Source organism: Muntiacus reevesi, chromosome 22, assembly GCF_963930625.1.
Source record: "Muntiacus reevesi chromosome 22, mMunRee1.1, whole genome shotgun sequence".
Taxonomy (NCBI): domain Eukaryota; kingdom Metazoa; phylum Chordata; class Mammalia; order Artiodactyla; family Cervidae; genus Muntiacus; species Muntiacus reevesi.
In genome coordinates this window covers 28,778-52,738 of record NC_089270.1, presented here as the reverse complement: position 1 = coordinate 52,738, position 23,961 = coordinate 28,778, and the positions used below count along the sequence as shown (strand labels likewise).

Genomic DNA, 23,961 nt, shown 5'->3' with positions numbered 1-23,961 from the left:
ATAGAGTCATGATTAACTAAGTCATTGGCCAATAGTGATTGACTCACCAGGAATCAGCGGGCAGGCCTGGAAATTCCAGCTCTCTAACCACCCGGCTGGTTCTCCTTTCAACAAGCCTCCATCCTGGTTGTTGTCAGTTGCTCAGTCATGTCTGACTCTTTGTGACCTCATGGACTGCAGCACGCCAGGCTTCCCTGTCCTTTACTATCTCCTGGAGTCTGCTCAAATTCAAGTCCATTAAGTCGGTGATGCTAACCAACCTTCTCATCCTCTGTTGCCCTCTTCTCCTCCTGTTTTCAATTTTTCCCAGCATCAGGGTCTTTTACAATGAGTCAGCAATTCAAGTCAGGTGGCCAAAGTATTGGCGCTTCAGCTTCAGCATCAGTCCTTCCAATGAGTATTCAGCATTGATTCCTTTATTTTTCTTTAAAATGGTATATTAACATGCAATAGGGGCTTCCCTGGTGGTTCAGATGGTAAACAATCTGCCTGCAATGTGGGAGACCCAGGTTCGATCCCTGGGTCGGGAAGATCCCCTGGAGAAGGGAATGGCAACCCACTCCAGTATTCTTGCCTGGAAAACTCCATGGACAGAGGAGCCTGGTGGGCTACAGTACTTGGTGTCGCAAATGATTTAAATCTTTATTTTAGATTGAATATATTTATTTTAAATGTCTTAGTTTAAATTTTAAATGCTATAAATGCTGACAGATATAGCCCACTTAAACCCAAGCTCTGGGACCCCTGGTGGTTCCTGGATCATAAAGGCCCTGAGCTCTGCAAGGGGACCCTGGCAGCAGGTGAGCCTCGTCCCACAGAATCCCTGGACACTAACAAACCTGGAAACTTTGTATTCTTCAATTTAAACACATATATTCGGGTAACTTATCCAGAGGAAATTAAAAGCTCAGAAGTTCCCGGAGTGATTTGTCAACAGGGAAATATGATGCATAACCCAACTAAGTATTTTAAAATGAGATTTTAAAACTACTTACTACTCAATCTAAATTCAAGTACAGTAGTCAAAGAAATTGAAGCTATTCATCAACCTTATAGAATTCACATCCTTTTTTAAAAGAATAATCTTGCATTTAAACAGATATCCTTCATGACACAAACCCACGAAGTAAACAAGAGTTTAAAAATATATAATTTTTCCAGTGTCTTAATAGCTCAGTCTAAGACTTTGTGTTGGTTTGGTCCATGGCTGTGAAGAATATACAGACAGCAGCTGTGATGAGCAGATGCATTCCCTCATAGAGAAGTTTTGGAGAAAACACACTCCATATAAATAAGTGATAACGCAGGGATGTCACCAAAACGATATACACAGAAACTGGAGTAGAACAGATGAGCGCGTAGCAGAAGCAAGCACGACTCAGTGCCGAGCCGCTGTCGACAGAAAGGGAAACGTGCATTAGAGCATGCCACTCTGGACTGTGTGAGTCATGGACCCACATGCAACCACCAAAGCACGAGCCCTGGAGTGAGTCTTCAAGCCCAGCCTTGGGTCCCACTTGGGACCCAGTTCCTCAGGCAGGGGTTCTCGGAGAGCTGCGCCTGAGGCATCACCTCCTCCCCTCCCGGGGTCTCGGTCCCTACACCCAGCATGGGGAATCCCTGGGGATGGGCCTGGGCACAGGCTCCGCTGCCCTCCTGGAGTGCCAGGGCATCTGTGCTCAGCGGGAGCCTGCTGACCCCACGGCCCTCTCGACCAGACAGGGAGGTAGGGAAACTCCAGACACTGACTTGCTTGGGTTTCAGTGTCATACATGGGGAACGTGACCCACTTGGAAGACTCTGACTGGGTTCCTTCCATAGTGACAGCCCCAGTGAGAAGACAGTTCCTGTAACCTCAGCATAAGATAATTTGCAATTGAGGGGATGAATGGAGGCCCCTGGAGCTTGGACCAGCTAGGCTGTCCCCACTGCTAAGCTCCAGAACAGATGCCAGCTCCTTAGTAGAGAGGCACGGTCTACCCAGGGCCTAGTTTTTGAGCCATTAGAAATACATTTTCAGAGTTTCCTTGGTGGCCCAGTGGTTGAGAATGTAGTCTTCCAATGTAGGGGACATGGCTTAGATCCCTGGTTGGGGAACTAAAATCACACATGCTGCGGGGCAGGAAGACCCCGCACCTCAACTGGAGAGCCTGCCTGCAGAAAACGACAGAGCCCGTGTGCCACAGTCAGAGAGAAACCTGCATGCTGCAATAAAGAGCTCATGTACCTCAACTAAGACCAGATGTGGCCAAAAAAAAAAAATTTAGAAAAATCATCTCCCTCTTAAAAAAAAAAGTGTTAGCTGCTCAGTTGTGTCCGACTCTTTGCGACACTATGGACAGTAGCCCCCCAGGATCCTCTGTCCACGCGATTCTCCAGGCAAGAATATTGGGAGTGGGCTGCCATTCCCTTCTCCAGGGGATCTTCCTGACTCAGGAATAAAAAAAAAAAATTTTGTTTTTCTATCACTTTAGTCTGGTTATAGTTTTCTGATTTTACTGGAAAAATAAAAACAGAAACAATGAGTGAAATTTGACTAAAAATGAATGAGAAAAACTTTTTCTAAAATAAAAGAGAAACACTCCTTAATTAGGGAAAACATCATACAACCCTCCCCAACTGACTAAAATGCTTTCAACTCACTTAAAAAAAATGCTAACATCTTTTTTTATCTCCAATACAAGTGTAATAGATGTCAAGTGCCAGGAAAATCAAGCTGTGATTTTAGCACCAGGGAAGCTGCTCTTCACAGAAGACTGGGCTCTCACGGCCTGGCCTTCACCTGCCCTGTCCACCTGCTCGGCTGGCCTGCAGTCACAGACGTGGTGCGTGCCAAGCTGGTACCACAGCAGGCAGCCCTCCAGGGCAGGGGGCACACACCTCACCTGCTCACGGCCCAGATGTGTGAAGCGACCTGCCAGCCTCCTGACCCAAGCAAACCCACGGCTCAGGGGCGATCTCATAGCCAGGGAGGGTTCACGTGCAGCATGATTAACGGAAGGACATCCCAGGCCACACACCCACCCCATGTCCCTCCACGGACACCGGCGGGCACCCGGCTCACAGGCGTGGGCGACCAGACCAGCAGTGGCTGCGAGTCAGGGGAAGCCTGTCCACAGACATCCCAAAGGCCACCTGAAGGGATGTCCCATCCTCGGGAAGCCTGCGGCCTCAGAGCAGGAGCTCTCTCCTCGTAGGAGCCTCCCCAAAGTCCTACTCGAGTCTTGCCAGCCTCACACTGACGCTCACCTTCACCCTGAATGTCCACGGGGACAGAAGCATGGGGACAGAGGGCGAGGCTCCCTGAGGCCTGTGTCTCAGGACTTGGTCTGGGGGTGAACCTGTGGGACTGAGAAGAACCCATGATGGAGGCCAAAGAAGTGGGGTTCAGACATCGGGTCAGCAGTCACCCAGGGAGGCCTGTGCTACTCTCTGGGGTAGGGAAGTAGGGGCCCTGAGGCAGGCGGCAACGGGAAGCTCACCCTCCCCTGGGCTGGAAGGGTCCCCCTGGGGCCTTCCTGACCAGCGCAACCGCCCAGTGTGTGAAGGGGAGCATGTCAGGGGTTCAGAGGCGCTGAGGGAGCCCTGACGTACAGACACTGCACTCCTCACACTCCAGCACCTCATGGGATCCGCAGCCCACGGCAGCACCACCAGCACCCTGCCTGACGGATGAGGGTGGCCCAGCAGCAGGCCGCACACTGCCAGGTGGCCTGGGCACCCAGCTAAGCATGTGGACGGAAGCTGGAGGCCCTTCCTCATGACGCCCCTTTCCGTGGGGAGTGATGGAGAAACAAGGAAGGAAGCACGGAATGTGAGGCGGTGGGAACCCTGTGGACTAAACAGGCAGGGGAAGGATGGACGGATGGATGTGCTGGGCAGGACAGCATGGTGGGCTGCCCTGTCAGTCTGACAGGAAGGAGCCTTTGGGGCTGGTGACCGTCAGCTTCCATGGGGGCAGGACAGGCTGACAGAGTCATAGCCCCATGAGGAGCCCCTTGGGACCATCCAAGGCTCCCCTCTCCAGCAGGGATCCTGGAGGTGAGAACTAGCTCTTGTGAGAACGAGAGAATTCCTGCTTTCTTGTCCCCAGTGGACACCCCCCTCCCTGGGCCCCAACCAGGTCCCCAGCAAGTAGATGAGATGAGAAGGGGCTTTCCATCCTGTCCAACTGGAGACCCAACTTGGTATGATCGAGAAGAAGCCAACAGGGAGGTCTGAGCTGTCCCTACACAGAGATGCCCCATACCCCACACTGGCCACGCACTGTGGACTGCTCATTCTTATTTAAGGAGAAGAAAACTGATGAAAAAGACCTCTGAGTTATTGGGAGCAGGAGTTAACCTGCCATCAGATTAAAGATGAGGAGCCTCACCTGCTGGCTTTTGAGGTCAGAAAGTTCACCAGGTGGCTGGCCCACAGCACAGGTCCGGAGTATGTCGCAAATGCCGTCAGGAACACGGCTGGGATCTCCATGTAGGCATCCAGGCCCACGAAGCCTGCTGAGATGTCCACAGTGGCGATGCTGTTGGAGTTTCCCTGGAGGAGGGCAGAAGCAGTGCTGATGCGGCTGATCCTGTACAACGGCCACGAGGGAAGATGAGAGCCAGTTGCGGGGACGTGGCCCCAGGAGCCCCATTGCCTGTTCACTCCCGGCTCTGGGGCTGACCCCGGATGACGGCCCTCCACCTGCCCACCTCACTCCCAGGCTTGGGGAGCAAGTGGAATGTTTTTTACCTTTGAGAAACTATACAATGTAAGTCTGCTGATGGAGTGTGGAAAGCCCCAAACTTCTGTCAACTTCAGGTATACCAACCTCCCTCCTCCCTCCTTGGGGACCCTGTCTGAGGGGCTAAGGGCGGTGTTGCCACATGGCTTACAGGAGCAGCAGGACACTGCTGTCAGAGAGTACAGGGAGAGTCAGGCCCAAGATCCTGGCCACTAACAGGACAGCTCGTCCCACCAGAGAGGGTGGGGTTTTGAATACAAGTGAGGGTCTCCCAAGGTTTGACCCCCCACCTTTCAGTCTTCACTGACGCTGGTGGCCTTTTCTAAGACACTTGCACTGTTTACAGGCCTGACAGCACAAATGTCTGTCCCAGCACAGTGAAGGCCCTTCCCAGGAACTTTCTACCCGATGGCCCAAGACATGGGTCCAAGCTGGGTGAAGCCCACCGCCTCCTCCCCTGGCTGTGTGCCATTCTGGGCCATCACTGGGTGGTGGTGCCGACCCCCAAACATCTCAGGCCATACCTACTCCCACTGTGTTCACTGTCCACCGCTGGCCCATCCCTTGAAAACAACCTCCTTTGTGCAGCTTCCCCATGACCCATTCTGCTCACGTCTGCCTGGGCTCTCCCCCGACTGTATGACTGCCTCCCTAGAAACTAAGAAGACCTCGGAGCTGCTGAGAGGAGGAGAAGGAAGAACAGGAATCTCAAACGCCATGGCGAGGGGGGGCAGGCTGATTACGGAAAAGTGACTCTGACCCCAGGCGGTTGCTGGAGGTCCTGCCAAAGCCGACTCCGCCGTCAGGGGCCTAAGGTGCGGCCCGCACGCTCTGGGGCTTCCCTTGCGTTAGGTCACTAGGTTCTCAACAGTCCTGATGCTGTGTGTGTGGGTGGGGGGAGAAGGCGTGGTCTAGAGGCAGACACTGAGGGGCCCATGGAGGGCTGTGGATGCCAACTGGGCACTATGCTCCTGACCCTGTGACATGAGGAGTCAGTGAGCTGAGGGCTCGGGAAAGGGTCAGTGAGCCTGTGAGCCTCCTGCCAGGAAACCCAACAGTGAGAAAAGGACGTCCCGAGGGAAGGGCTGTGGGCGGGGAGACAGGAGTGGCCCCAGGGGCCCACTGTGCTCCCAAGGCCACACACCTGCCAACTCGTCTGACATGCCGTAGGGCCTGCGGTGAAAGGGCTGACCTGTGCTGATTTTGCTCCTCAGGGTCCTGCAGCACGTTTGACGGTGCCTGCTGCAGGCACGCCCGTGGCTGTCAGACACATGTGCTCTGGCTGCCTGTGGGCAGTGCCTGAGATGTGCCAGTATCACATCCTGTCATGAAAGCTTCGTGTCCTGCCATGGGAGGAGGCCACACGTGGCAGAGAAGCAAACTGAATGCCGTGAAAGGGCTGGGGGCGTGACCCCTGTTTGCTTGGGGGCGTGACCTGCAGCCAGTCTTCCTGACACTGAGGCCTCAGCGTTGGGCAGAACTGTTCAGTTCACAGGGAGCCTGTGGGCACCTTCCTGATCAGGCGGCAGGGTCTGCTGTGCCACTGGGGGCAAGTGGGAGACTCTGGTGACCTGCACTCCGGGTACGGGGAACAGGTCAAGGGCAGGGCTGAAGGCTGAGGTGGAACTCGGTCCTTCCAAGGCCAGGAGCTGGACGCTCTGCCCACCTGTCCAGTGCTGTCCCAAGCACACAGTTGCACCCTGAGGTCTGCCCTGGAGATGGCTGGGTCTGCCTCTATGGGCCCTTCAGCACTGAAGAGGAGATGCGACACGCATGGGTCCCAAGAGAGTAACAGCCGAGTGGAGCCCCAGCGGTGCCCAGTGCTGGGAGCCAGGGAGCAGGGAGAGCAGTCACCAGCAAAGCTGACAGAGCCAAGCACTCGCTCCCCTGACTGCCCGCAGGAAGCAGGCCCGCACAGCAGCTGCACACTGCCCCCAAGCACGCCTCTCTTAAATAACTAACTGTGCTTTATCTCATAAATATATGCATGATTAAGCATAATTCACCTTGCCATGCCAACAGTTCTTGCACTAAACTTCCCAGCTTATGGTAAACATTTCTTAAAGAAAAAGTAAAAGATAAACAACATAAAAATTAACAGTCTTCTATCCATAATGATGAAAACCTACCTGAAAATAGAAGAATGCTTGACCAAACCAGTAATGCATCACAGTGACCTCAGTTACGTTGTGCCTCAGGGGCCTCCAGATGAACTGAGTCATGATGGTCTGGATCGCGAGGCTCAGCACCAAGACAGGAAGATTGTGGGGTCTGAGGAGCAGTGCTGCCAGGAGCACTAAACCACTGTGTATCTCCCAAAGGCCCACAGTCCTGGCCGTGAAGTCTGCAGCAACGATTTGAGATTTAAGCAAGTCTTTGGTGCCCGTGAACAGAATGCCAAGGACAAAGACATAAACAAAACGAGCCTCAGTAATGCCCCTAAAGAAAGCAAAACAAGTCAGATTCATTAGCACCAGCTGCAAAATATCCAATACGTATTTTCCCACAAAAACCATGTGTCTACTGAGCTGAGGTGACAATACAAGCTTTGGGACCCACCCACCGCGGGGGGCTCTGTGGAAGTAGGGGTGTCTGCCTGTGCACATCAGCCCCCCAGGACCCCCAGAGGCTGGCAGGCCTGCCGGCTGACAGGAAATCATGCTCATGTGGCCAAGGATCACCTGGGTAAAAGATCAGAGCCATCACTTGTGGCCAAAAGATCTGTCCACCTGCTTTGCATAGTTAATTTGAAAAACTGCTGCAGTAGAATAAGGTCAAAGAGGGAGAAATCCACAAAGGCCCAAGTAATCAGAGACATTTCAAGGAGGACACTGGGCAGGCTGACAGCGAGCAGGAAGGAGAGCACCACTGATGTCTTTAAGGGTCCCCCTCTGGCCCTGACCACCCAGCTGGGCCTGGACGTCCAGAATCACTGAAACCAGGCCTTCCACCCCAGCCAGGTCTGGGGTTCAGAGTGGAGGAGAAAGTCAGGAGTTAAATGCAGAGGATTCCAGAACACCGATGTAGACAGCACCTGAGGGGACTGAAAGGAGAGAAACAGCTTTTAGGGAGATCTAGAATCAGGGCAGATCTAGAACCAGGAGGGAGTCTAGAATCAGGATGGACCTGGAACCAGGATGCATCCAGAATCAGGATAAACGGAGTGGGGAGTGGAAGCATGTTCCAGGAAGAATGGGAACCAGCCAGTGCAGGTTAAGGAAAGGCTGCACGGGTCTATGTTTTAGACACCAACAAGGCACATACTGTTGTCTTCCATGAAAGGTAAGGAAGTGAGCCATATCTAGATGCGAGTGATGCTGAAATAAGGTGCATCCGAGAGGAAAGAGGAATTTACTCATGTATCACCCTTTGGTTTGTAAATAAGTTGATTTGTATCATTTTTCAGATCCTATGTATAAGCAACATACACTTTGAAATTTAAACAAATAGAGACTGAGATTTAAACAACCCATCCTGGATTGGATGCCCTCACATGTGACGTTCACTCTTGACATTCAGTTTTGACATCTGCACAGAACTCCGACTTTGAGATAAACAGCCTTTGAGGTGTCTTATCACCATGCCCTTCCCATCTGACCTTCCTTTCACAGGAAGGCCTGCCAGCTGTCACCTGAGCCAGGCCCTCAGCATCATCTCGACTCCCCACGTCAGGTGACAGGCCCTACCTCCAGGTGTGCCCCCTGTGCCTCTTGGCCACCCAAACAATCTGGCCATAGCTCTCAAAATTCACCCTGACATGTTTTCAGAGAGGGTAACACTTGCTTTCTTTTTCTCTGACTAGCAAAGCAATACCAATTGTTTAGAGAAAACCTATCCTTCTCAAACTATTCCAAAAAATTGCAGAGGAAGGAATGCTTCCAAACTCACATTATGAGGCCAGCATAACCCTGATATCAAAACCAGACAAAGATACTGCACACAAAAAATTATAAGCCAACATCACTGATGAACACAGATAATAAATCATCAACAAAATAGCAGCAAACCAGATTCAAAAAAACATTAAAAGCATCATTCACTGTGATGAAGTGGGATTTATCCCGGGGATGCAAAGATGGTTCAATATCCAAAAAACAATCAGAGTTATATACCAAATTAACAAACTGAAGAATAAAAACCACATGATCCTCCTCAACAGATGTGGAAAAAGCTTCTGACAAAATTCAACATCCATTTATGATTTAAAAAATTCTCCAGAAAGTGGGTATAGAGGGAGCATACCTCAACATAATAAAGGCCATATGTGACAAGCCCACAGTTAACATCATACTCGGTGGTGAAAAGATCTAGACTAAGAACAAGACAAGGATGTCCACTCACCACTTTTATTCAGCATAAAATTGGCAGTCCTAGCCATAGCAGTCAGATAAGAAAAAGAAATAAAAGGACTTCAAACTGGAAAGGAAGAAATACAACTGTCACTGTTTGCAGATGCCATGATATAATACACAGAAAATCCAAAATACCACTAGAGCTCATCAATGAATTCAGTACAGCTGAATAATACAAAATTAATATACAGAAATATTTTACATTTCTGTAACAACGAATTATCATAAATAAAATGAAAACAATCCCACTGACAACCACATCAAAGTAATAAAACACTTAGAAATAAATCTAAGAAGGAGATAAAAGAACTATACGCAGAAAACTGTAAGATACTCATGAAAGAAACTGAAGACAGCACAAACTGATGTAAAGACATGTTGAGATGTACCATGTTCTTGGATTGGAAAAATTAATATTGTTAAAACGATCATCTACTCAAGGAAATCTACATATTCATGTAATCCTTATCAAAATACAAATGGTATTTTTCACAGAACCAGAACAGGTAATTTAAAAATTTTAAAACTTGTAAGGAAACAAAAAAGATTTCAACTAGCCAAACCAATCTTGAGAAAGAACAAAGCTGGAGGTATCACAAGCCTTAACTTTAAACCATACTACAGAGCTGCACTCACCAAAACAGTAAGGACGAGGCGCAAACACACACATCACACACGCGCACAGACTGGTGGAGCGGAATACAGCGCCAAGACGAACCCACACTTACGTGGGCAATTAACTGACGACACAGGAGGCAACAATGTACAATGGGGGGAAAGACCGTCTGCTCAGTAAGTGGTGTTGGAAAAACTAGAAAGCTACATGCAAATGAGTCAAACCAGACAACTCTCTCAAACCACACACAAACATAAACTCAAAATGGAGAAAAGACCCGAAAGACCCGAGGCCTCAGAGACTCATCACAGCTGCTGCCGCTCACCTCGCTGTTCGCTGTGTGCGCCCGCAGCGACGCTTCAGAGAGCACACCCACACCCCAGCCTCTTGCTGCATGGCCGGGTGCACCTTTGAGATGAATTCTAAGAGTACACTCAAGTCAGAGGGCTGGACAAAATCAAGATTCTTAACACATTTTATGAATAGTCTTCCAAAACAGGGTATGCTCACCCCAACCCTGTGACTGTTAAAAACAGAGAAAGCCCCGTGATGTGCAGAAAGTGGTATTGACAAGTTGCAGGAGCCAGCAGCAGGAGCTCATGTAAATTATGGGAAAGTTGGGCTTTCTGCCATGCTTCACCCCCCACTGCTAGGAGTATCCACTCATTATTATCCTCATTACTAGTTAATTCTTAGTGGAGCAAAATGAAATCCTTTGAATTCTTTAAACAATCCCTTATTTAAAAAAAAACCAAAACACCTCAGTGACTGTACTTCCAAGTTATTTGTCTCTCTCCGACCAAAGGAAGAGGCTAACAGAGTCGGCTCACCGAGGTGTTCTCATAACTGCTGACAGAAGCACAACTCTGATGTTCTCAAGACTGCACGGCCTTTTTAGTGCATGAAACATCACAGCAGGTCTAGGAACAAGTGCTTGTGTCTGCTAGTACACTTACTTTGAAATGTCTTTGTTGTCTTGTTGCCATGGGAACAGCACATTTCCAATGGCCGCCCGGTAGCAATAGATGCCCAGCAGGCCAAACGCCATGGCCACTTTTGATGTGAGGGAGCACCTCTTCTGAACCAACACAAAAATCATGGTGAGAGAAAGTGCGGCCAGAACAGAGAGTTCAGACTTATGATCAGAGCTGGAATGAAATGTAAGATGCCAGAAATTACTATCAAGGACAACTAGTGATGTTATGGATCTACACACGTGGCTTTCTAAGAATGGAACAAATAAAGGACTTTTAACCCAAACTCTCATTGCTCATTCACAACTGGTCCCCACCATCAGCTCTGCATGGGTCAGGGCAACACTGTCTGCTGCCTCTCCTTTCTGGGGCTGCCTCGCTTTCCCCAACCGCAGGTGAGGAGGTTCTGGGCAAACGGTGTGGTTACCAGCATGCACCCGCTCACAGGAGACATGTCCTGGCACCATCCTCTTCCATTCACTTGTCAGTGCAGAGGCAATCACTCGGGAGTGTCTGCCCCCTTGCAGGTGCCCCAGCAGAGAGGCTGGGCACACGGCTGTCACAGCTGTCTCTGCCTGGCCTTTGCACATGCCCCCTGCTACCTCGGTGGGCTGTCCTGGGCGGCAGGGCTTTCCCGCTCTGTTCACTGCAGCTCATGGTCATGAAGCCCAAACACTCAATACCTGTGAAGTGGATGAGTCAAGATGCATACAAACCACACGGAAAAACTACTAGGAAAGATGCAGGGGAAAGGGGGCCAGTGTCAGGGCGTGGGTCCTGGGGATGGTGGCAGGGATACACTGGGGCCTCCACTGCTGCTCTGCAAGCTGCACTTTATGCAGATCCTGGATCATTGTCACAGATGGAAAGCACAGCATAGAGGCGGCAATTTTGGGTGTCTCTGGGTGCCTCTTGAAGGCTTTGCCTGGAGGAGGAATCACTGAAACTGCAGCCTCCTCACAAACGGACTGGGAGAGTCATGCCCCGATGGAAAGGTGCAGGGGGCCAGTGTGCTGGGGGAGGGTCCAGACTGAGGAGTGGGCACAGCCACACCCTGGAGAGGGGGCAGGGGTGGTGGGTGTGCCCTTGCATGCATGCCTGTTAGTGCATCTGGGGATGGAAACCACCAAGTCCTCCTGCAGTGCTGCAATGTCCCAGGAAAATTAGAAGGTCATTGTGCTGCCCTGGCGCTCTCACCCTCACAAGCTCTGGCTCTGCCCGCCACGCCTCAGCTCCCCTCTGCTTTCACACCCCAAGCAGGGACAGGCCAGTATGCTCTTTTCAAGGCTGCTGTGAAAATGGAATGAGTGGGCACACAGCAAGCAGGTACCTGAAAAACGCTACCTGTGGTTACCGTGGTTGCCAAAGATTTGCTAGTACTGTTATCACTGGGGAGAAATTTACCATAGGAATTATTTGGCCAGAGGAATAAATAATCTTACAGCCTTTGGTGTAGAGTTCCAGAAGGACTTATCCGAAAGGACTGTGCCAGTGTGTGGTCCCAGGGTGCTCTGGTGCTCGCCAAATCCTCACCAGGTATAAAACTGCACTTCGTGATTTGACGCTGCCAAATCACCAGCTGGGAGCATGCCTTTCCCTGGTCTTTCCTCTGGGACTCCCTCCCTGAGGAGTGTCTACTCTAGTTGTGAGTCTTGCGTTCTGCCAACAGTTCTCAAGCTCTACCCAGTGACACGACAGTGACCTTTGCAGTGACCTCTGCTGGTCTCTCCCGGGAATGTTTTTTCATTTTGCTGTGCTCTTACTTGAGTTGTTTCCTAAGACTTCATCGACAGGAAAATTTATGATACGGCCAAATCTTGTTCTGTCCTAGCTTCTCCTCTTCACTCCTGCCCTCTGTACCTGCTATACTTTCCACTGCGTTACCCAGCCACCCGTGAGAGGCCTCAGAAGCAGCTGAAGACACGCCTCCAGGCTCCAGCCAATGCAGCTGCCCCTCTGGGGGTGGGGGGTGGGGGAGGCAGGGGGACAGAGAGGGGCAGGGGCACAGGGCTCCCACTCAGCCTGTCGCCCCAGCCCCGCACCGTGGGAGACAGGGCAGGGCAGCGAGTGACGAACTTCATCCTGCTGCAGTGATCATTATAAAACTCACTGGTTTTCAAACAGGAACACTTACAGTGATTTGGCAATGAAAAACCAAACTACCAGGCTAGCCTCAAATAAATTCACCTTTCAGTTCAGTTCATGGGTTAGTCTTCTACTCCTTCAGACTTCAAACACCACTTCTATCCTGAGTATGAAAAACAGGTCTTTGGAGCATCTGACCCAAGGCCACAGCTCACGCCCTCACCTGGTGAGCCAGTGGCCCAGGTCGGGCCGGTGGGCCCACTGCACGCCGGTCTGGTTCAGGGACCGCAGCAGCCGGCAGCAAGCCAGGACCAGCCAGGGGCTCGCCAGCACCATCCACCGCTCAGGGCCTCTGAGGGCTTCCAGGGAGGAGGGGTCCGTGGGCGCTCGGCTGAGCTCCCACCCCTCAGGGCCAGCACGCTTGCCCTGCAGGGCCACCGTGACCCCATCAAACTCCTCTCCCATGTGTGGGCAACGCTGAGGGGCACAGTCGTCTCCCAGAAAGCAGTTTCTGTAGATCTGGTGGCACAGAGCTAAACACAGCGTGTTGATGAGGAAATACCAGGTCTGGTGCTCCTCTTCGATGAAGCTGCTTGCGCCCAGACTTAACACGTGGCCCACGGTTCCCAAGAAGCTGAGAAGATCTAACTCTGACCACCTTGAGGTGGACTGAGGTGGATTCTGTGGAAAGGAAAATGAGTTTTGTAAGGAGGAATCTGAACAGTCCACCTTCTCGCTGCATGAGCGTACAGTGCTCACTCACAGACGATAACCTGCTGCTCCTTCACGCCCAGCACCCACTTCACCCCATCTCCCTGGGTAAACCAGAGGACGTGGGGACAGCAGGGTGACCCTGCCCCGGACGGCAAGCCTGCAGCTGAGGGACAAGGAGACTGAGGGCGTCTGGACACCACTCCTCGGCAGTGCCAGAGCTCTGAGCCCGTCCTTCATATCCCGTCCTTGCCTCTCACAGCCATGGCCCACCACTTGAGACCAAAGAACCCCAAGGGCATACTCCGCTAAACCAGACATCTAGCTTCTCCATGAACTTGTCGGAAATCCAGAGTTTCCATTACAAAGGTAGGGTATCACAGCTCTAACCCTTAAATACACTAATGTAAAGCATTTTAAGTTAAGATGAGGACTCAATGGCTATCAATTAATACTAGTTGGTATTCATTCTATTAACTGTGTGCACCTAGTACATGATGGTGACATGGTGAACCTAGTCAAGCCCTGGAGAATTAACTCCTCTGGGGAACCCCACGCTGGAGCAGGTAGGGAAACGTGTGGGAAATGACAACATACGTGTTCCCTCAGCCACTGGCCCATGAGGAGGGGTGGGTGTCTGCAGCCCCATGACCAGGAGCTGCCCTCTGGGGCCTGGAGTCATTGCCCTGGGTCCCTCTGGCCCTGGGCACTGTGAACCAACCAGGACTGCCTGTGTCTCTCTCACCACCCCGCCACCACAACCAGCTGATGAAAGAAGGTATCAGAGGCCAAAGGCTGCAAGAAAGTCTAGAACAGGAAATTGCACTTTCCGAGGCAGAATGAGGATGAGGTCTGAGTTTCTTCTTGATCTCCGTCAGTCAGCCGCTTGCTCCTCTGTGCAGCCACTCTAGAGAGGCCCCTGGTCACAGTCCCAGGGACCCCGTCTCTCCAACTGAGAAAGAAGGCATGAGGCCTGACAATACAGGTGAGTGTGTGAAGCTGGGATGCTCAGGGGCCTGGGAGACTCGCCGCTGTGAGTGTGTCCCATCAGCTCCCACGAAGCGTGGGCCCTTTCCTCAGCTCCCACCAGCACCGTGCCTACTACACACCTGGGGTTTAACCCACATCTCATCAGTGGAGCAACAAGAGCAGCCCACCTGGAAAGCCAGTCCTACCTGACTCAGACACTTTCCGCCGGCAAAAGTCCTGGTGAGAGTAGACACGACCGCACAGAGCAGTGCGGCCGTCAGCGCCATCACGCCGCCCGCAGCCAGCCACGGGAGGCTGCAGAGGTAGCACGAGCTGTCGGCCGCCGTGCACACGGCGACGTGCAGCGCCGCGAGGGCCAGGAGCAGCAGGTAGAAGAGCAGCGAGCACACGGGCGACAGCAGGGGCACGTCCAGCTCAGCCCTGCTGCCCAGCGCCTGCGGGACACTGAGCAGGAGCAGGGCGAGGACCTGGAAGAGGGGCGGCGGGTGTCCACGACCGCAGAGACAGGGCGCGCTCCCGTCCCCGTTCAGGAACACCCAGTCTCTACGTCCTTTAACTACCAGACGCGGGCGACGCTGTCCGCTCAGCGACCCTGCCCGGGGACCCTACCTCCAGGACCAGGACGGTCCCCGCCGCCATGGAGTAGACGTCGTACTGGGCCGCTCGTTTGCTCAGCGACAGCCTCAGTGTCCTCAGCGCGTCCAAGTACTGCCTGCGAACCCTGGCTCCCAGGTTGAAAAGGACTTCTGAGTTATTCTCCTCCAAGTACAATCTGATCCAGTTCCCGTGCGATCTTTCCGATACTTTAAACTGCTCAAATCCAGGCTCTAAGAAGAAAAGGCCACACACACAAATCACTGACACGCACACACATGTGTAACCTGCGAGTCCGGTTACTGATAGCACGTGGCAGAGCCTGACGCTCATCAAGACGAACTCCCGGGAGGGGTGGCTGCCCCTCAGGAAAACCCCGACCACGGTGACGCCGGCCTGTGCTCGTGCTGTCCTCCCTCCCACTGCCCTGCTCGCATGGACGCAAGGCCCTTCTTCTCAGCCTCCTCCCTTTCCTCTCTTCTTCCTCAAGGTGCAAGAGTGTAACAGCCCATAAAAGCAGAGCACTAAGAGGCCCTCAGTTCTACAAAATCCCCCCAACCCTCAGCCTCTGTGTGAGGACGGGGCAGGAAGTGCCTGACGCCTGCACCACTGTGGTCCTTTCCCCAAGGCCAGCGGGCCCCCCTGCTTTTCACTGTCAGCGCCCCTTTTGCTTGCTTTCCTTCTTCACAGACCCTCTCTGGGAAGGGATGGAAGTCTCCCAGCCCCTCATGCCACAAGGCTGACGTGCCCCACCTGCTAGATGATCCATGGCTGAAGCAAAGTCAGGGTGGTGAAACAGCCCGTCAGTGGGGCCCAGCCCTGGCTGTGGTGGGCTCCCCTGGGACGGTGGTGGCAGGCTGCCTAAGGTCCGGGGGCTGCCTGCTTCCTTTCAGGGCTGAACCAGACTCAGTCGTGACTGGCTAGCAGAGCAAGAACTTCCTTTCTGAGGCTCCAACTTAAAGCAGAGCTGTTTCAAAGTGGTCTGGGCCATGCCTTTCAGGGGCCTTGGCCCAGACTAACAGCAGCTTGCCCACTCCAGCCTTCCCCAGTCACAGGCTGGCATCCTCGCTGCACAACCCGAATGTGGGCTCAGATGTCCGCAGCCCCACCACTGCCACTGGAGCCAGGGGACCTGCACCAAGTGCTGGGGGCAGGCATGACCCCAAGCCCACTCAGTCCTCTCCCTAGGTCCAGTGGGACTGGGGTGACTACATGCCCATTTCAGAGAAGAGGCGACTCAGACACCAGCTCATGGGCTGGCAGTGACAGCTGGGGTAAGTCTGGATCCAAGCTGTCTCCCTTACTTCCTACCCTCTACTACCCCGAAGTCACAGACATGGGTGCGTCTGTGTCGGGACCCCACTGCCAGGAGTCACAGAGAAATGGAGGACCTAGGCACGCACCCAAACAAAAACTGAACACGGACCACATGCTAGGTGCATCAGGTCAGGTCCTGCCACTGTGGGCCTGTGGTCCAGCAGGGCTGTCACACACGTGCAAAACCACACACAGTGAGAAATGCTGTGGTGGGAAAGTAGAGGGAATAGCGAGAGACCCTGGTAACACAAAGGGAACGACATAAGACTGAGGTTAAGTGTGGGGAACAAGCGCGGTCTGACAGTGAAGTGAAAATGTGAAGGATGCCCAGGAGCTACCCAGGGGAGCAGGGAGAGCAGCATCCACAGAAAGAGCACACGCAAAGGTCCTGAGGCGAGCAAAGCCCCCACTATGGCCGAACGACGGTCAGGTGAGTGCGCTGCTTCAGACTTGGCTGGACATCACAGCAGGCCTCGAGCCCTGTCTCACTGTCAGACACGTGCCCAGCTCTGTTTCAGGAAACACTGTCACTGATGGTGCAGGCAACGGGCATCCTGGAGGTGTGAGGCCCTGGGGTGCCCTCTCACTCTGGGGGCTGGCCTCAGTTCATCTCACAGGCTCAGTATGGCCACATCCACTGCAGCGCTCAGTTCTCTCAACCCTGCCATCCTGTTTTTGGTTTCCTCTTTATTAGTTCTTGGTATACGAGAAGAGACACATGGTACCAGCAACAACTGATTTGCAAGTTACCTGTTTCTGGCCCAGACTGAAACAAGCATGCAGCCTGGCCTCGTCTCTGACACAGCCACCCACCGGGAGGCCTCACGATCCAAGAGCCGATGCTCCCCGAGCCCTCTTGCCATTCAGGATACCTGGTTCCCAACCACTCCCTGCCGGCAGGGTGTGTCTTCCACAACCAATGCAAGGTCAGGTTATATCTCAGCACAAACTCATGGCACTCATTCCACTTGGCAGTGCCCCACTACTTCAAGTAGGAAAACACGCCCACATCCCATTGAATGTTGCCTCAAACCAGGAAGTGACCTTCTCGGCATCCAAACAAGCCCAGCCCCAGCGTTAAACATCAGGCTTGACAGACCTGGATGGGCCAGAATGAGCTCTCTAAAGCCATGACCCTCCAGTTCTGTGTCCTCCCTCAGTTCAGGTCAGTCACTCAGTCGTGTCCGACTCTTTGCAACCTCATGGACTGCAGCACCAGGCCTCCCTGTCCATCACCAACTCCCGGAGCTTGAGCAAACTCCTGTCCATCCAGTCGGTGTCATCCCTACCAAGCTATAAATACCTTGTTCTTCCTCCCAGCTCAAAAACAAGAACACCCTCTTCCTGACCCCCATTCAGCTCAGACAACAGCTCGTCTTCCTGTTCCCGTTAGACCCGCTGCACCTGCTGCACCCACGCCAGCCAGGCATGTGACTCCCTCTGTCAACAAAGCTGCTGAGATCTCACCTGCCAGAGAAATGGTCAGTTCTTAATCCCTCATTTTATTTTTGGCCACGCCCTGCGGCTTGCAGGATCTTAGTTCACCAATAAGGGATTCAACCTGTGCCCCTGCAGTGGAAGTGATGGGTCCTAACCACTGGAGTGCCGGGGAATTCTCAGTTCCTCACTTTATTTTACCTTGAACCCTATTCAACACACCCACTCACTCCCTCCTTCTTGAAGTTCTTTCTTTACTTGGCTTTGGCAGCACCAGTCCCACCCTGGCCCTCTAGCACGCACACAAGCGCCCTGCCTTAGAAACTCTCTCTTTCCACAGCCTTGCCCACTTCAGTGATGGTCACTGCTTCCTTACAGTGTTCAGCTGAAAACCGAAGTTGCTTTTTATGCCACTGGCTCGTCCTCTTTGCACTACCTTCAAAACAGATCCAGAAGCAACCCTCTGTCCTGGACTCCAGTGCCTGGACCCTCACCCTCCGCCTGCACTGAAGCACCACACCAGTCTCCTACAGTGCAGCAGAGCCCTCCTCATAGGCGCCTGAGACAGCCTCTGAAAACACAAGTGGAAGATTTCAGGCTCTGCATGACACCCTGCAGGAGCTCTCCACTTAGTGAGAATGGAAGTAAGAGCCACTTGAACGCCTAGAAGGCCCTCAGCCCTCTTCTCCTTTTGGCTCCCCTCGGTTCACAGTGCTCCAGTCATGATGGCCCCTGGTCACTCCTTGACTGCGTGGGCACATCCTCACCACAGGACCCTGCCTGGCCACAAGGCTCCCTCCCAGGCCACCTGCCCCACGGCCCTCACCCACCTGCATGCCCATCCTTCCCTGGTTCAGCATTTTCCTAAGGCGCCCATCACCACCTGGCACCCATGGCCATCTTTCTCTTTTCCCCTCTGGATGAGAAGCTCCATGATGGCAGAGCTCTCCTCCTGCTGTGCCTCTAGTGCTCTCAATAGCCTCTGGCTGAAGAGGAACATAGTGAGAAAATTCAGCATTTGCTAAATAAATAAATTTATTACTTTTTAATACTGTTCGTGGGGTTCTCAAGGCAAGAATACTGAAGTGGTTTGACATTCTGTTCTCCAGTGGACCACATCTGTCAGAACTCTCCACTATGACCAATCTGTTTTGGGTGGCCTACATGGCGTGGCTCAGTTTTATTGAGTTAGACAAGGCTGTGGTCCATGTGATCAGTTTGGTTCAGTTCAGTTGCTCAGTTGTGTCAGACTCTTTGCGACCCCATGGACTGCAGCATGCCAGGCCTCCCTGTCCATCACCAACTCCTGGCCATCGAGTCCATGATGCCATCCATCCAGCTCATCCTCTGTCGTCCCCTTCTCCTCCTGCCCTCAATCTTTCCCAGAATCAGAGTCTTTTCCAATGAACCAGTTCTTCACATCAGGTGGCCAAAGTATTGGAGTTTCAGCTTCAGCATCAGTCCTTCTAATGAATATTCAGGACTGATTTCCTTTACAATGGACTGGTTGGATCTCCTTGTAGTCCAAGGGACTCTGAAGAGTCTTCTGCAACACCACAGTTCAAAAGCATCAATTCTTTGGCACTCAGCTTTCTTTATAGTCCAACTCTCACATCCATACATGACCACAGGAAAAACCATAGCTTTGACTAGATGGACCTTTGTCATGGCAAAGCAATGTTTGGTTAGTTTTCTGTGATTGTGTTTTCATTGTCTGCCCTCTGATGGAGAAGGATAAGAGGCTTATGGAAGCTTCCTGACAGGAGACACTGACTTTGGGGGAAACTGGGTCTTGTTCTGATGGGCGGGGCCATGCTCGGTAAATCTTTAATCCAATTTTCTGTTGATGGCTGTGTTCCCTCCCTGTTGTTTGGCCTGAGGCCAAACTATGGTAGGGGTAACGAAGATTGGCAGACTTTATTATTTTGGGCTCCAAAATCACTGCAGATGGTGACTGCAGCCATGAAATAAAAAGACGCTTACTCCTTGGAAGAAAAGTTATGACTAATCGAGACAGCATATTAAAAAGCAGAGACATTACTTTGCCAACAAAGGTCCATCTAGTCAAGGCTATGGTTTTTCCAGTAGTCATGTATGGATGTGAGAGTTGGATTATAAAGAAAGCTGAGCACCAAAGAATTGATGCTTTTGAACTGTGGTGTTGGAGAAGACTCTTGAGAGTCTCTTGGACAGCAAGGAGATCCGACCAGTCCATCCTAAAGGAAATCAGCCCTGAATGTTCACTGGAAGGACTGATGCTGAAGCTGAAACTCCAATACTTTGGCCACCAGATGAGCTGACTCATTTGAAAAGACTGTGATGCTGGGAAAGATTGAAGGCGAGAGGAGAAGGGGACGACAGAGGATGAGATGGTTGGATGGCATCACGGACTCGACGGACATGAGTTTGAGTAAACTCTGGGAGTTGGTGATGGACAGGGAGGCCTGGCATGCTGCAGTCCACGGGGTTGCAAAGAATCAGACACGACTGAGCGACTGAACTGAACTGACTGAATGAAGATAATGAAGATCTTCTTCAAAAGGATTTGTGCACCACTGTTGTATTCAGTGCCCCCGACCCTGCAGCAGACCAGGCCTCCACTGGAGACTCCTGAACACTCACAGGTAAGTCTGGCTCAGTCTCTTGTGAGGACATTGTTTCTCTGTCCTGGTTCCTGGTGCATACTAGGTTTTGTTTGTGCCCTCCAAGAGTTTGCTTCCCCAGTCCCGTATAAGTTCTGTAATCAAACTGCACTGCCCTCCAAAGTCAAACTCCCTGGGGGTTCTCAGTCCCTTTGCCAGATCCCCAGGTTGGGAAATCTGTTGTAGGTCCTAGAATTTTCTTAACAGTGCGAGAATTTCTTTGGTATAATTGTTCTGCAGCTTGTGGGTCGTCTGCTCAGTAGCTCTATAGTGGGGCCAATGGCAATCTACTCCGACAGGGCTTAGGCCACATGCTGCATGACCCGCGTCTGCTGTGGTCAGAGCCCTTGGCCCTGTGGCAGGCCACTGCTGAGCCATGCCTCCACAGGAGACGTTCCAACGCTCAAAAGCAGGTCTGGCTCAGTCTCTGTGGGGCCTCTTGGTCCTGGTGCATACAAGGTTTTGTTTGAGCCCTCCAAGCACCTCTGGCAGATACAGGGTTTGATTCTAAATGCGATTTTGCCCCTTGCTCCTTGGAAGAAAATCTATGACCAACTGAGACAGCATATTAAAAAGCAGAGATATAACTTTGCCAACAAAGGTCTGTTTAGGCAAAGCTATTATTTTTCCAGTAGTCATGTATGAATGACAGAGTTGAACCATAAAGAAAGCTGAGCACCAAAGAACTGATGCTTTTGAACTGTGGTGTTGGAGAAGACTCTTGAGAGTCCCTTGGATTGCAAGGAGATCAAACCAGTCAATCTTAAAGGAAATCAGTCCTGAATATTCACTGGAAGGAATGATGCTGAAGCTGAAGCTCCAATACTTTGGCCACCTGATGCGAAGAACTGACTAATAAAAAGGAATGCACAAGGACCACTGCAGTGCCCATCATGGGAACATCAGGAAGACACCTGGTGCAATGGAAGCGTACAGCATGACGGACATATTAGCAGCTGCTAACTGGCTTACCTTTTTCATATGATGGGACATTCTCCTGCAACAACTTGCTAAGCTGTACTGTATTTAAATGTAAAAACCTCAGCTGTTCCCGCATTGGTCTTCCTTCTACAACTGGGAACATAAGACTGCCAATATTGCTCTTCGGAATCGGCAGACCCAGTCCTATTGAGAGTGTTGCAGCCAAATCAGTCTGTTGAACGTGCGTTGGATGTCTGACATCACCTAGAAAAAAGAAAACAGTTTAGGTGACAGGCTCTAGGACATGTGTGATGGTAGTCATTCTTAAATCTGACCTTCTACAAGTAATGTTAAAACAAATCACCTACTAACCACAACCTGGTCTAAACCAACCAAAGCCGCAGGATCTAAATCTACTCATGCCTCCAGGTCAGACGGAATTTACCAGATGAACAGAGGACATGTTAACAGACAATGCAGAAAGAGACTCCACAGGACAACTAACCAAATTCTTCAACAAATAATCATGATAAAACAGGATGGGGATGGAGACTTGTAAGTTAAAAGGAGACCTAGAGACACATCAACAACAACTGAAACTATTTTAAGAAGAATGTGAGCAATTCAAGCCTAAGGGTGCTCTTGAAAAGGTTTTGGGGGTAAGTAACTAAGAGGAAGCTGGCAGCTTCCTGAGAGCAACAAGCTGAACCACAGGTCAGTTTCAAGTGTATAAGCTGAAAAGGGCTCCCCTGGTATCAGAACAACCTTAACGACTGGCCTTGGGAAAGACTCTTGCAAAGTGGCCCAAATGTGATGAGAATGAACTACGGAGAACACTGATTATCAACTGTCAAAACTGAGGGTTCGGTTAGCCTGAAATGAGAGGAGCCAACAGCTGGGTGGGTCTGACAGCAAGAGAGGCAACATTTCAGAGCCACCACGGAAAGTGACCATCATTGAGCTCTGCCGGCTCTGCCAGTTCCCAGGCCGCAGGGCCCTCACAGGGATGACGGCAGAGCTCTCATATGTGGGGGTCAAGGCTTCACTGGAGAGGTCTAGTCAAAGTACTCAGTAAATCAACCAGCCAGGCTTCAACAGTACGTGAACCAAGAACTTCCAGGTGTTCAAGCTGGATTTAGAAAAGGCAGAGGAACCACAGATCAAATTGCCAACATCTGCTGGATTATAGAAAAAGCAAGAGAATTCCAGAAAAAAACATCTGCTTTGTTGATTATGCCAAAGTCCTTGACTGTGTGGATCACAACAAACTGTGGAAAATTCTTAAAGAGATGAGAATACCAGACCACCTTACCTGCCTCCTAAGAAACCAGACATGGAATAGCAGACTGGTTTCAAATTGGGAAAGGAGTACATCAAGGCTGTATATTATCACCTTGCTTATTTAACTTATATGCTGGGCCGATTAAGTACAAGGTGGAATCAAGATTGTCGGGAGAAATGTCAATAATCTCAGATATGCAGATGACACTACCCTTATGGCAGAAACTGAAAGTGAAGTCACTCAGTCGTGTCCGACTCTTGGTGACCCCGTGGACTGTAGCCTACCAGGCTCCTCCGTCCACGGGATTCTCCAGGCGAGAATACTGGAGTGGGTTGCCATTTCCTTCTCCAGGGGATCTTCCCGACCCAGGGATCGAACCTGGGTCTCCCGCATTGCAGGCAGACACTTTAACCTCTGAGCCACCAGGCAAGCCCTAAGAACCTCTTGATGAAGGTGAAAGAAAAGAGTGAAAAAGCTGGCTTAAAACTCACCATTCAAAAAACTAAGATCATGGCATCTGGTCCCATCACTTCATGACAAATAGGTAGGGGAACAATGGAAACAGTGACAGACTTTATTTTCTTGGGCTCCAAAATCACCCCAGATGGTAACTGCAGCCATGAAATTAAAAGATGCTTGCTCCTTGGAAGAAAAGCTATGACAAACCTAGACAGCATATTAAAAAGCAGACACATTACTATGCTGAAAAAGGTCCATCTAGTCAAAGCTATGGTTTTCCAGTAGTCAAGTATGGATGTGAGAGCTGGACTATAAAGAAAACTGAGCACCAAAGAATTGATGCTTTTGAATTATGGTGTCGGAGAACACTCTTGAAAGCCCCTTGGACTACAAGGAGATCAAACCAGTCAATCCTAAAGGAAGTCAGCCCTGAATATTCATTGGAAGGACTGATACCAAAGCTGAAGCTCCAATACTTTGGCCACCTAATGCAAAGAGCTGACTCATTAGAAAAGACCCTGAAGTTGAGAGATTGAAGGCAGGAGGTGAAAGGGATGACAGAGAACGAGATGGTTGGATGGCATCATCGACTCAATGGACACGAGTTTGAGCAAGCTCCGGAAGATGGTGAAGGACAGGGAAGCCTGGCATGCTGCAGTCCATGGGGTCACAAAGACTCAGACACGACTGAGTGACTGAACAACAAAAATAAAATAATGACAACAGGCCCTGTGAGGAGGGCTAGAGTTACTGCAATATAGTATTTAATGTTCGGTTTTCATCAAAAACTACATGCAATTATGCAAAGAAACAGGAAAGTATAGCTGAAAGAGAGAGAGAAAAAAAAAGCAG

At 51.2% G+C, this 23,961-nt stretch overlaps 1 protein-coding gene across 4 annotated transcripts in view; it reads right to left on the bottom strand.

The window, feature by feature from the left end:
- Positions 1-623: 623 nt before the first annotated feature.
- Positions 624-23,961, bottom strand: part of PIGG (phosphatidylinositol glycan anchor biosynthesis class G (EMM blood group)) — a 39,211-nt gene continuing 15,873 nt past the window's right edge. For 3 of the 4 annotated variants that reach the window (XM_065913983.1, XM_065913984.1, XM_065913986.1), the window contains 8 exons: positions 21,420-21,632; positions 15,067-15,284; positions 14,643-14,924; positions 12,980-13,437; positions 10,654-10,845; positions 6,859-7,168; positions 4,376-4,539; positions 624-1,392 (listed from right to left, as the gene is read on the bottom strand). In XM_065913983.1, the coding sequence (XP_065770055.1) occupies positions 1,179-1,392; positions 4,376-4,539; positions 6,859-7,168; positions 10,654-10,845; positions 12,980-13,437; positions 14,643-14,924; positions 15,067-15,284; positions 21,420-21,632 (2,051 nt within the window). In that variant the 3' untranslated portion in view covers positions 624-1,178. The remainder of the gene's footprint in view (positions 1,393-4,375; positions 4,540-6,858; positions 7,169-10,653; positions 10,846-12,979; positions 13,438-14,642; positions 14,925-15,066; positions 15,285-21,419; positions 21,633-23,961) is intronic. The other variant, XM_065913985.1, reaches the window with a different exon arrangement.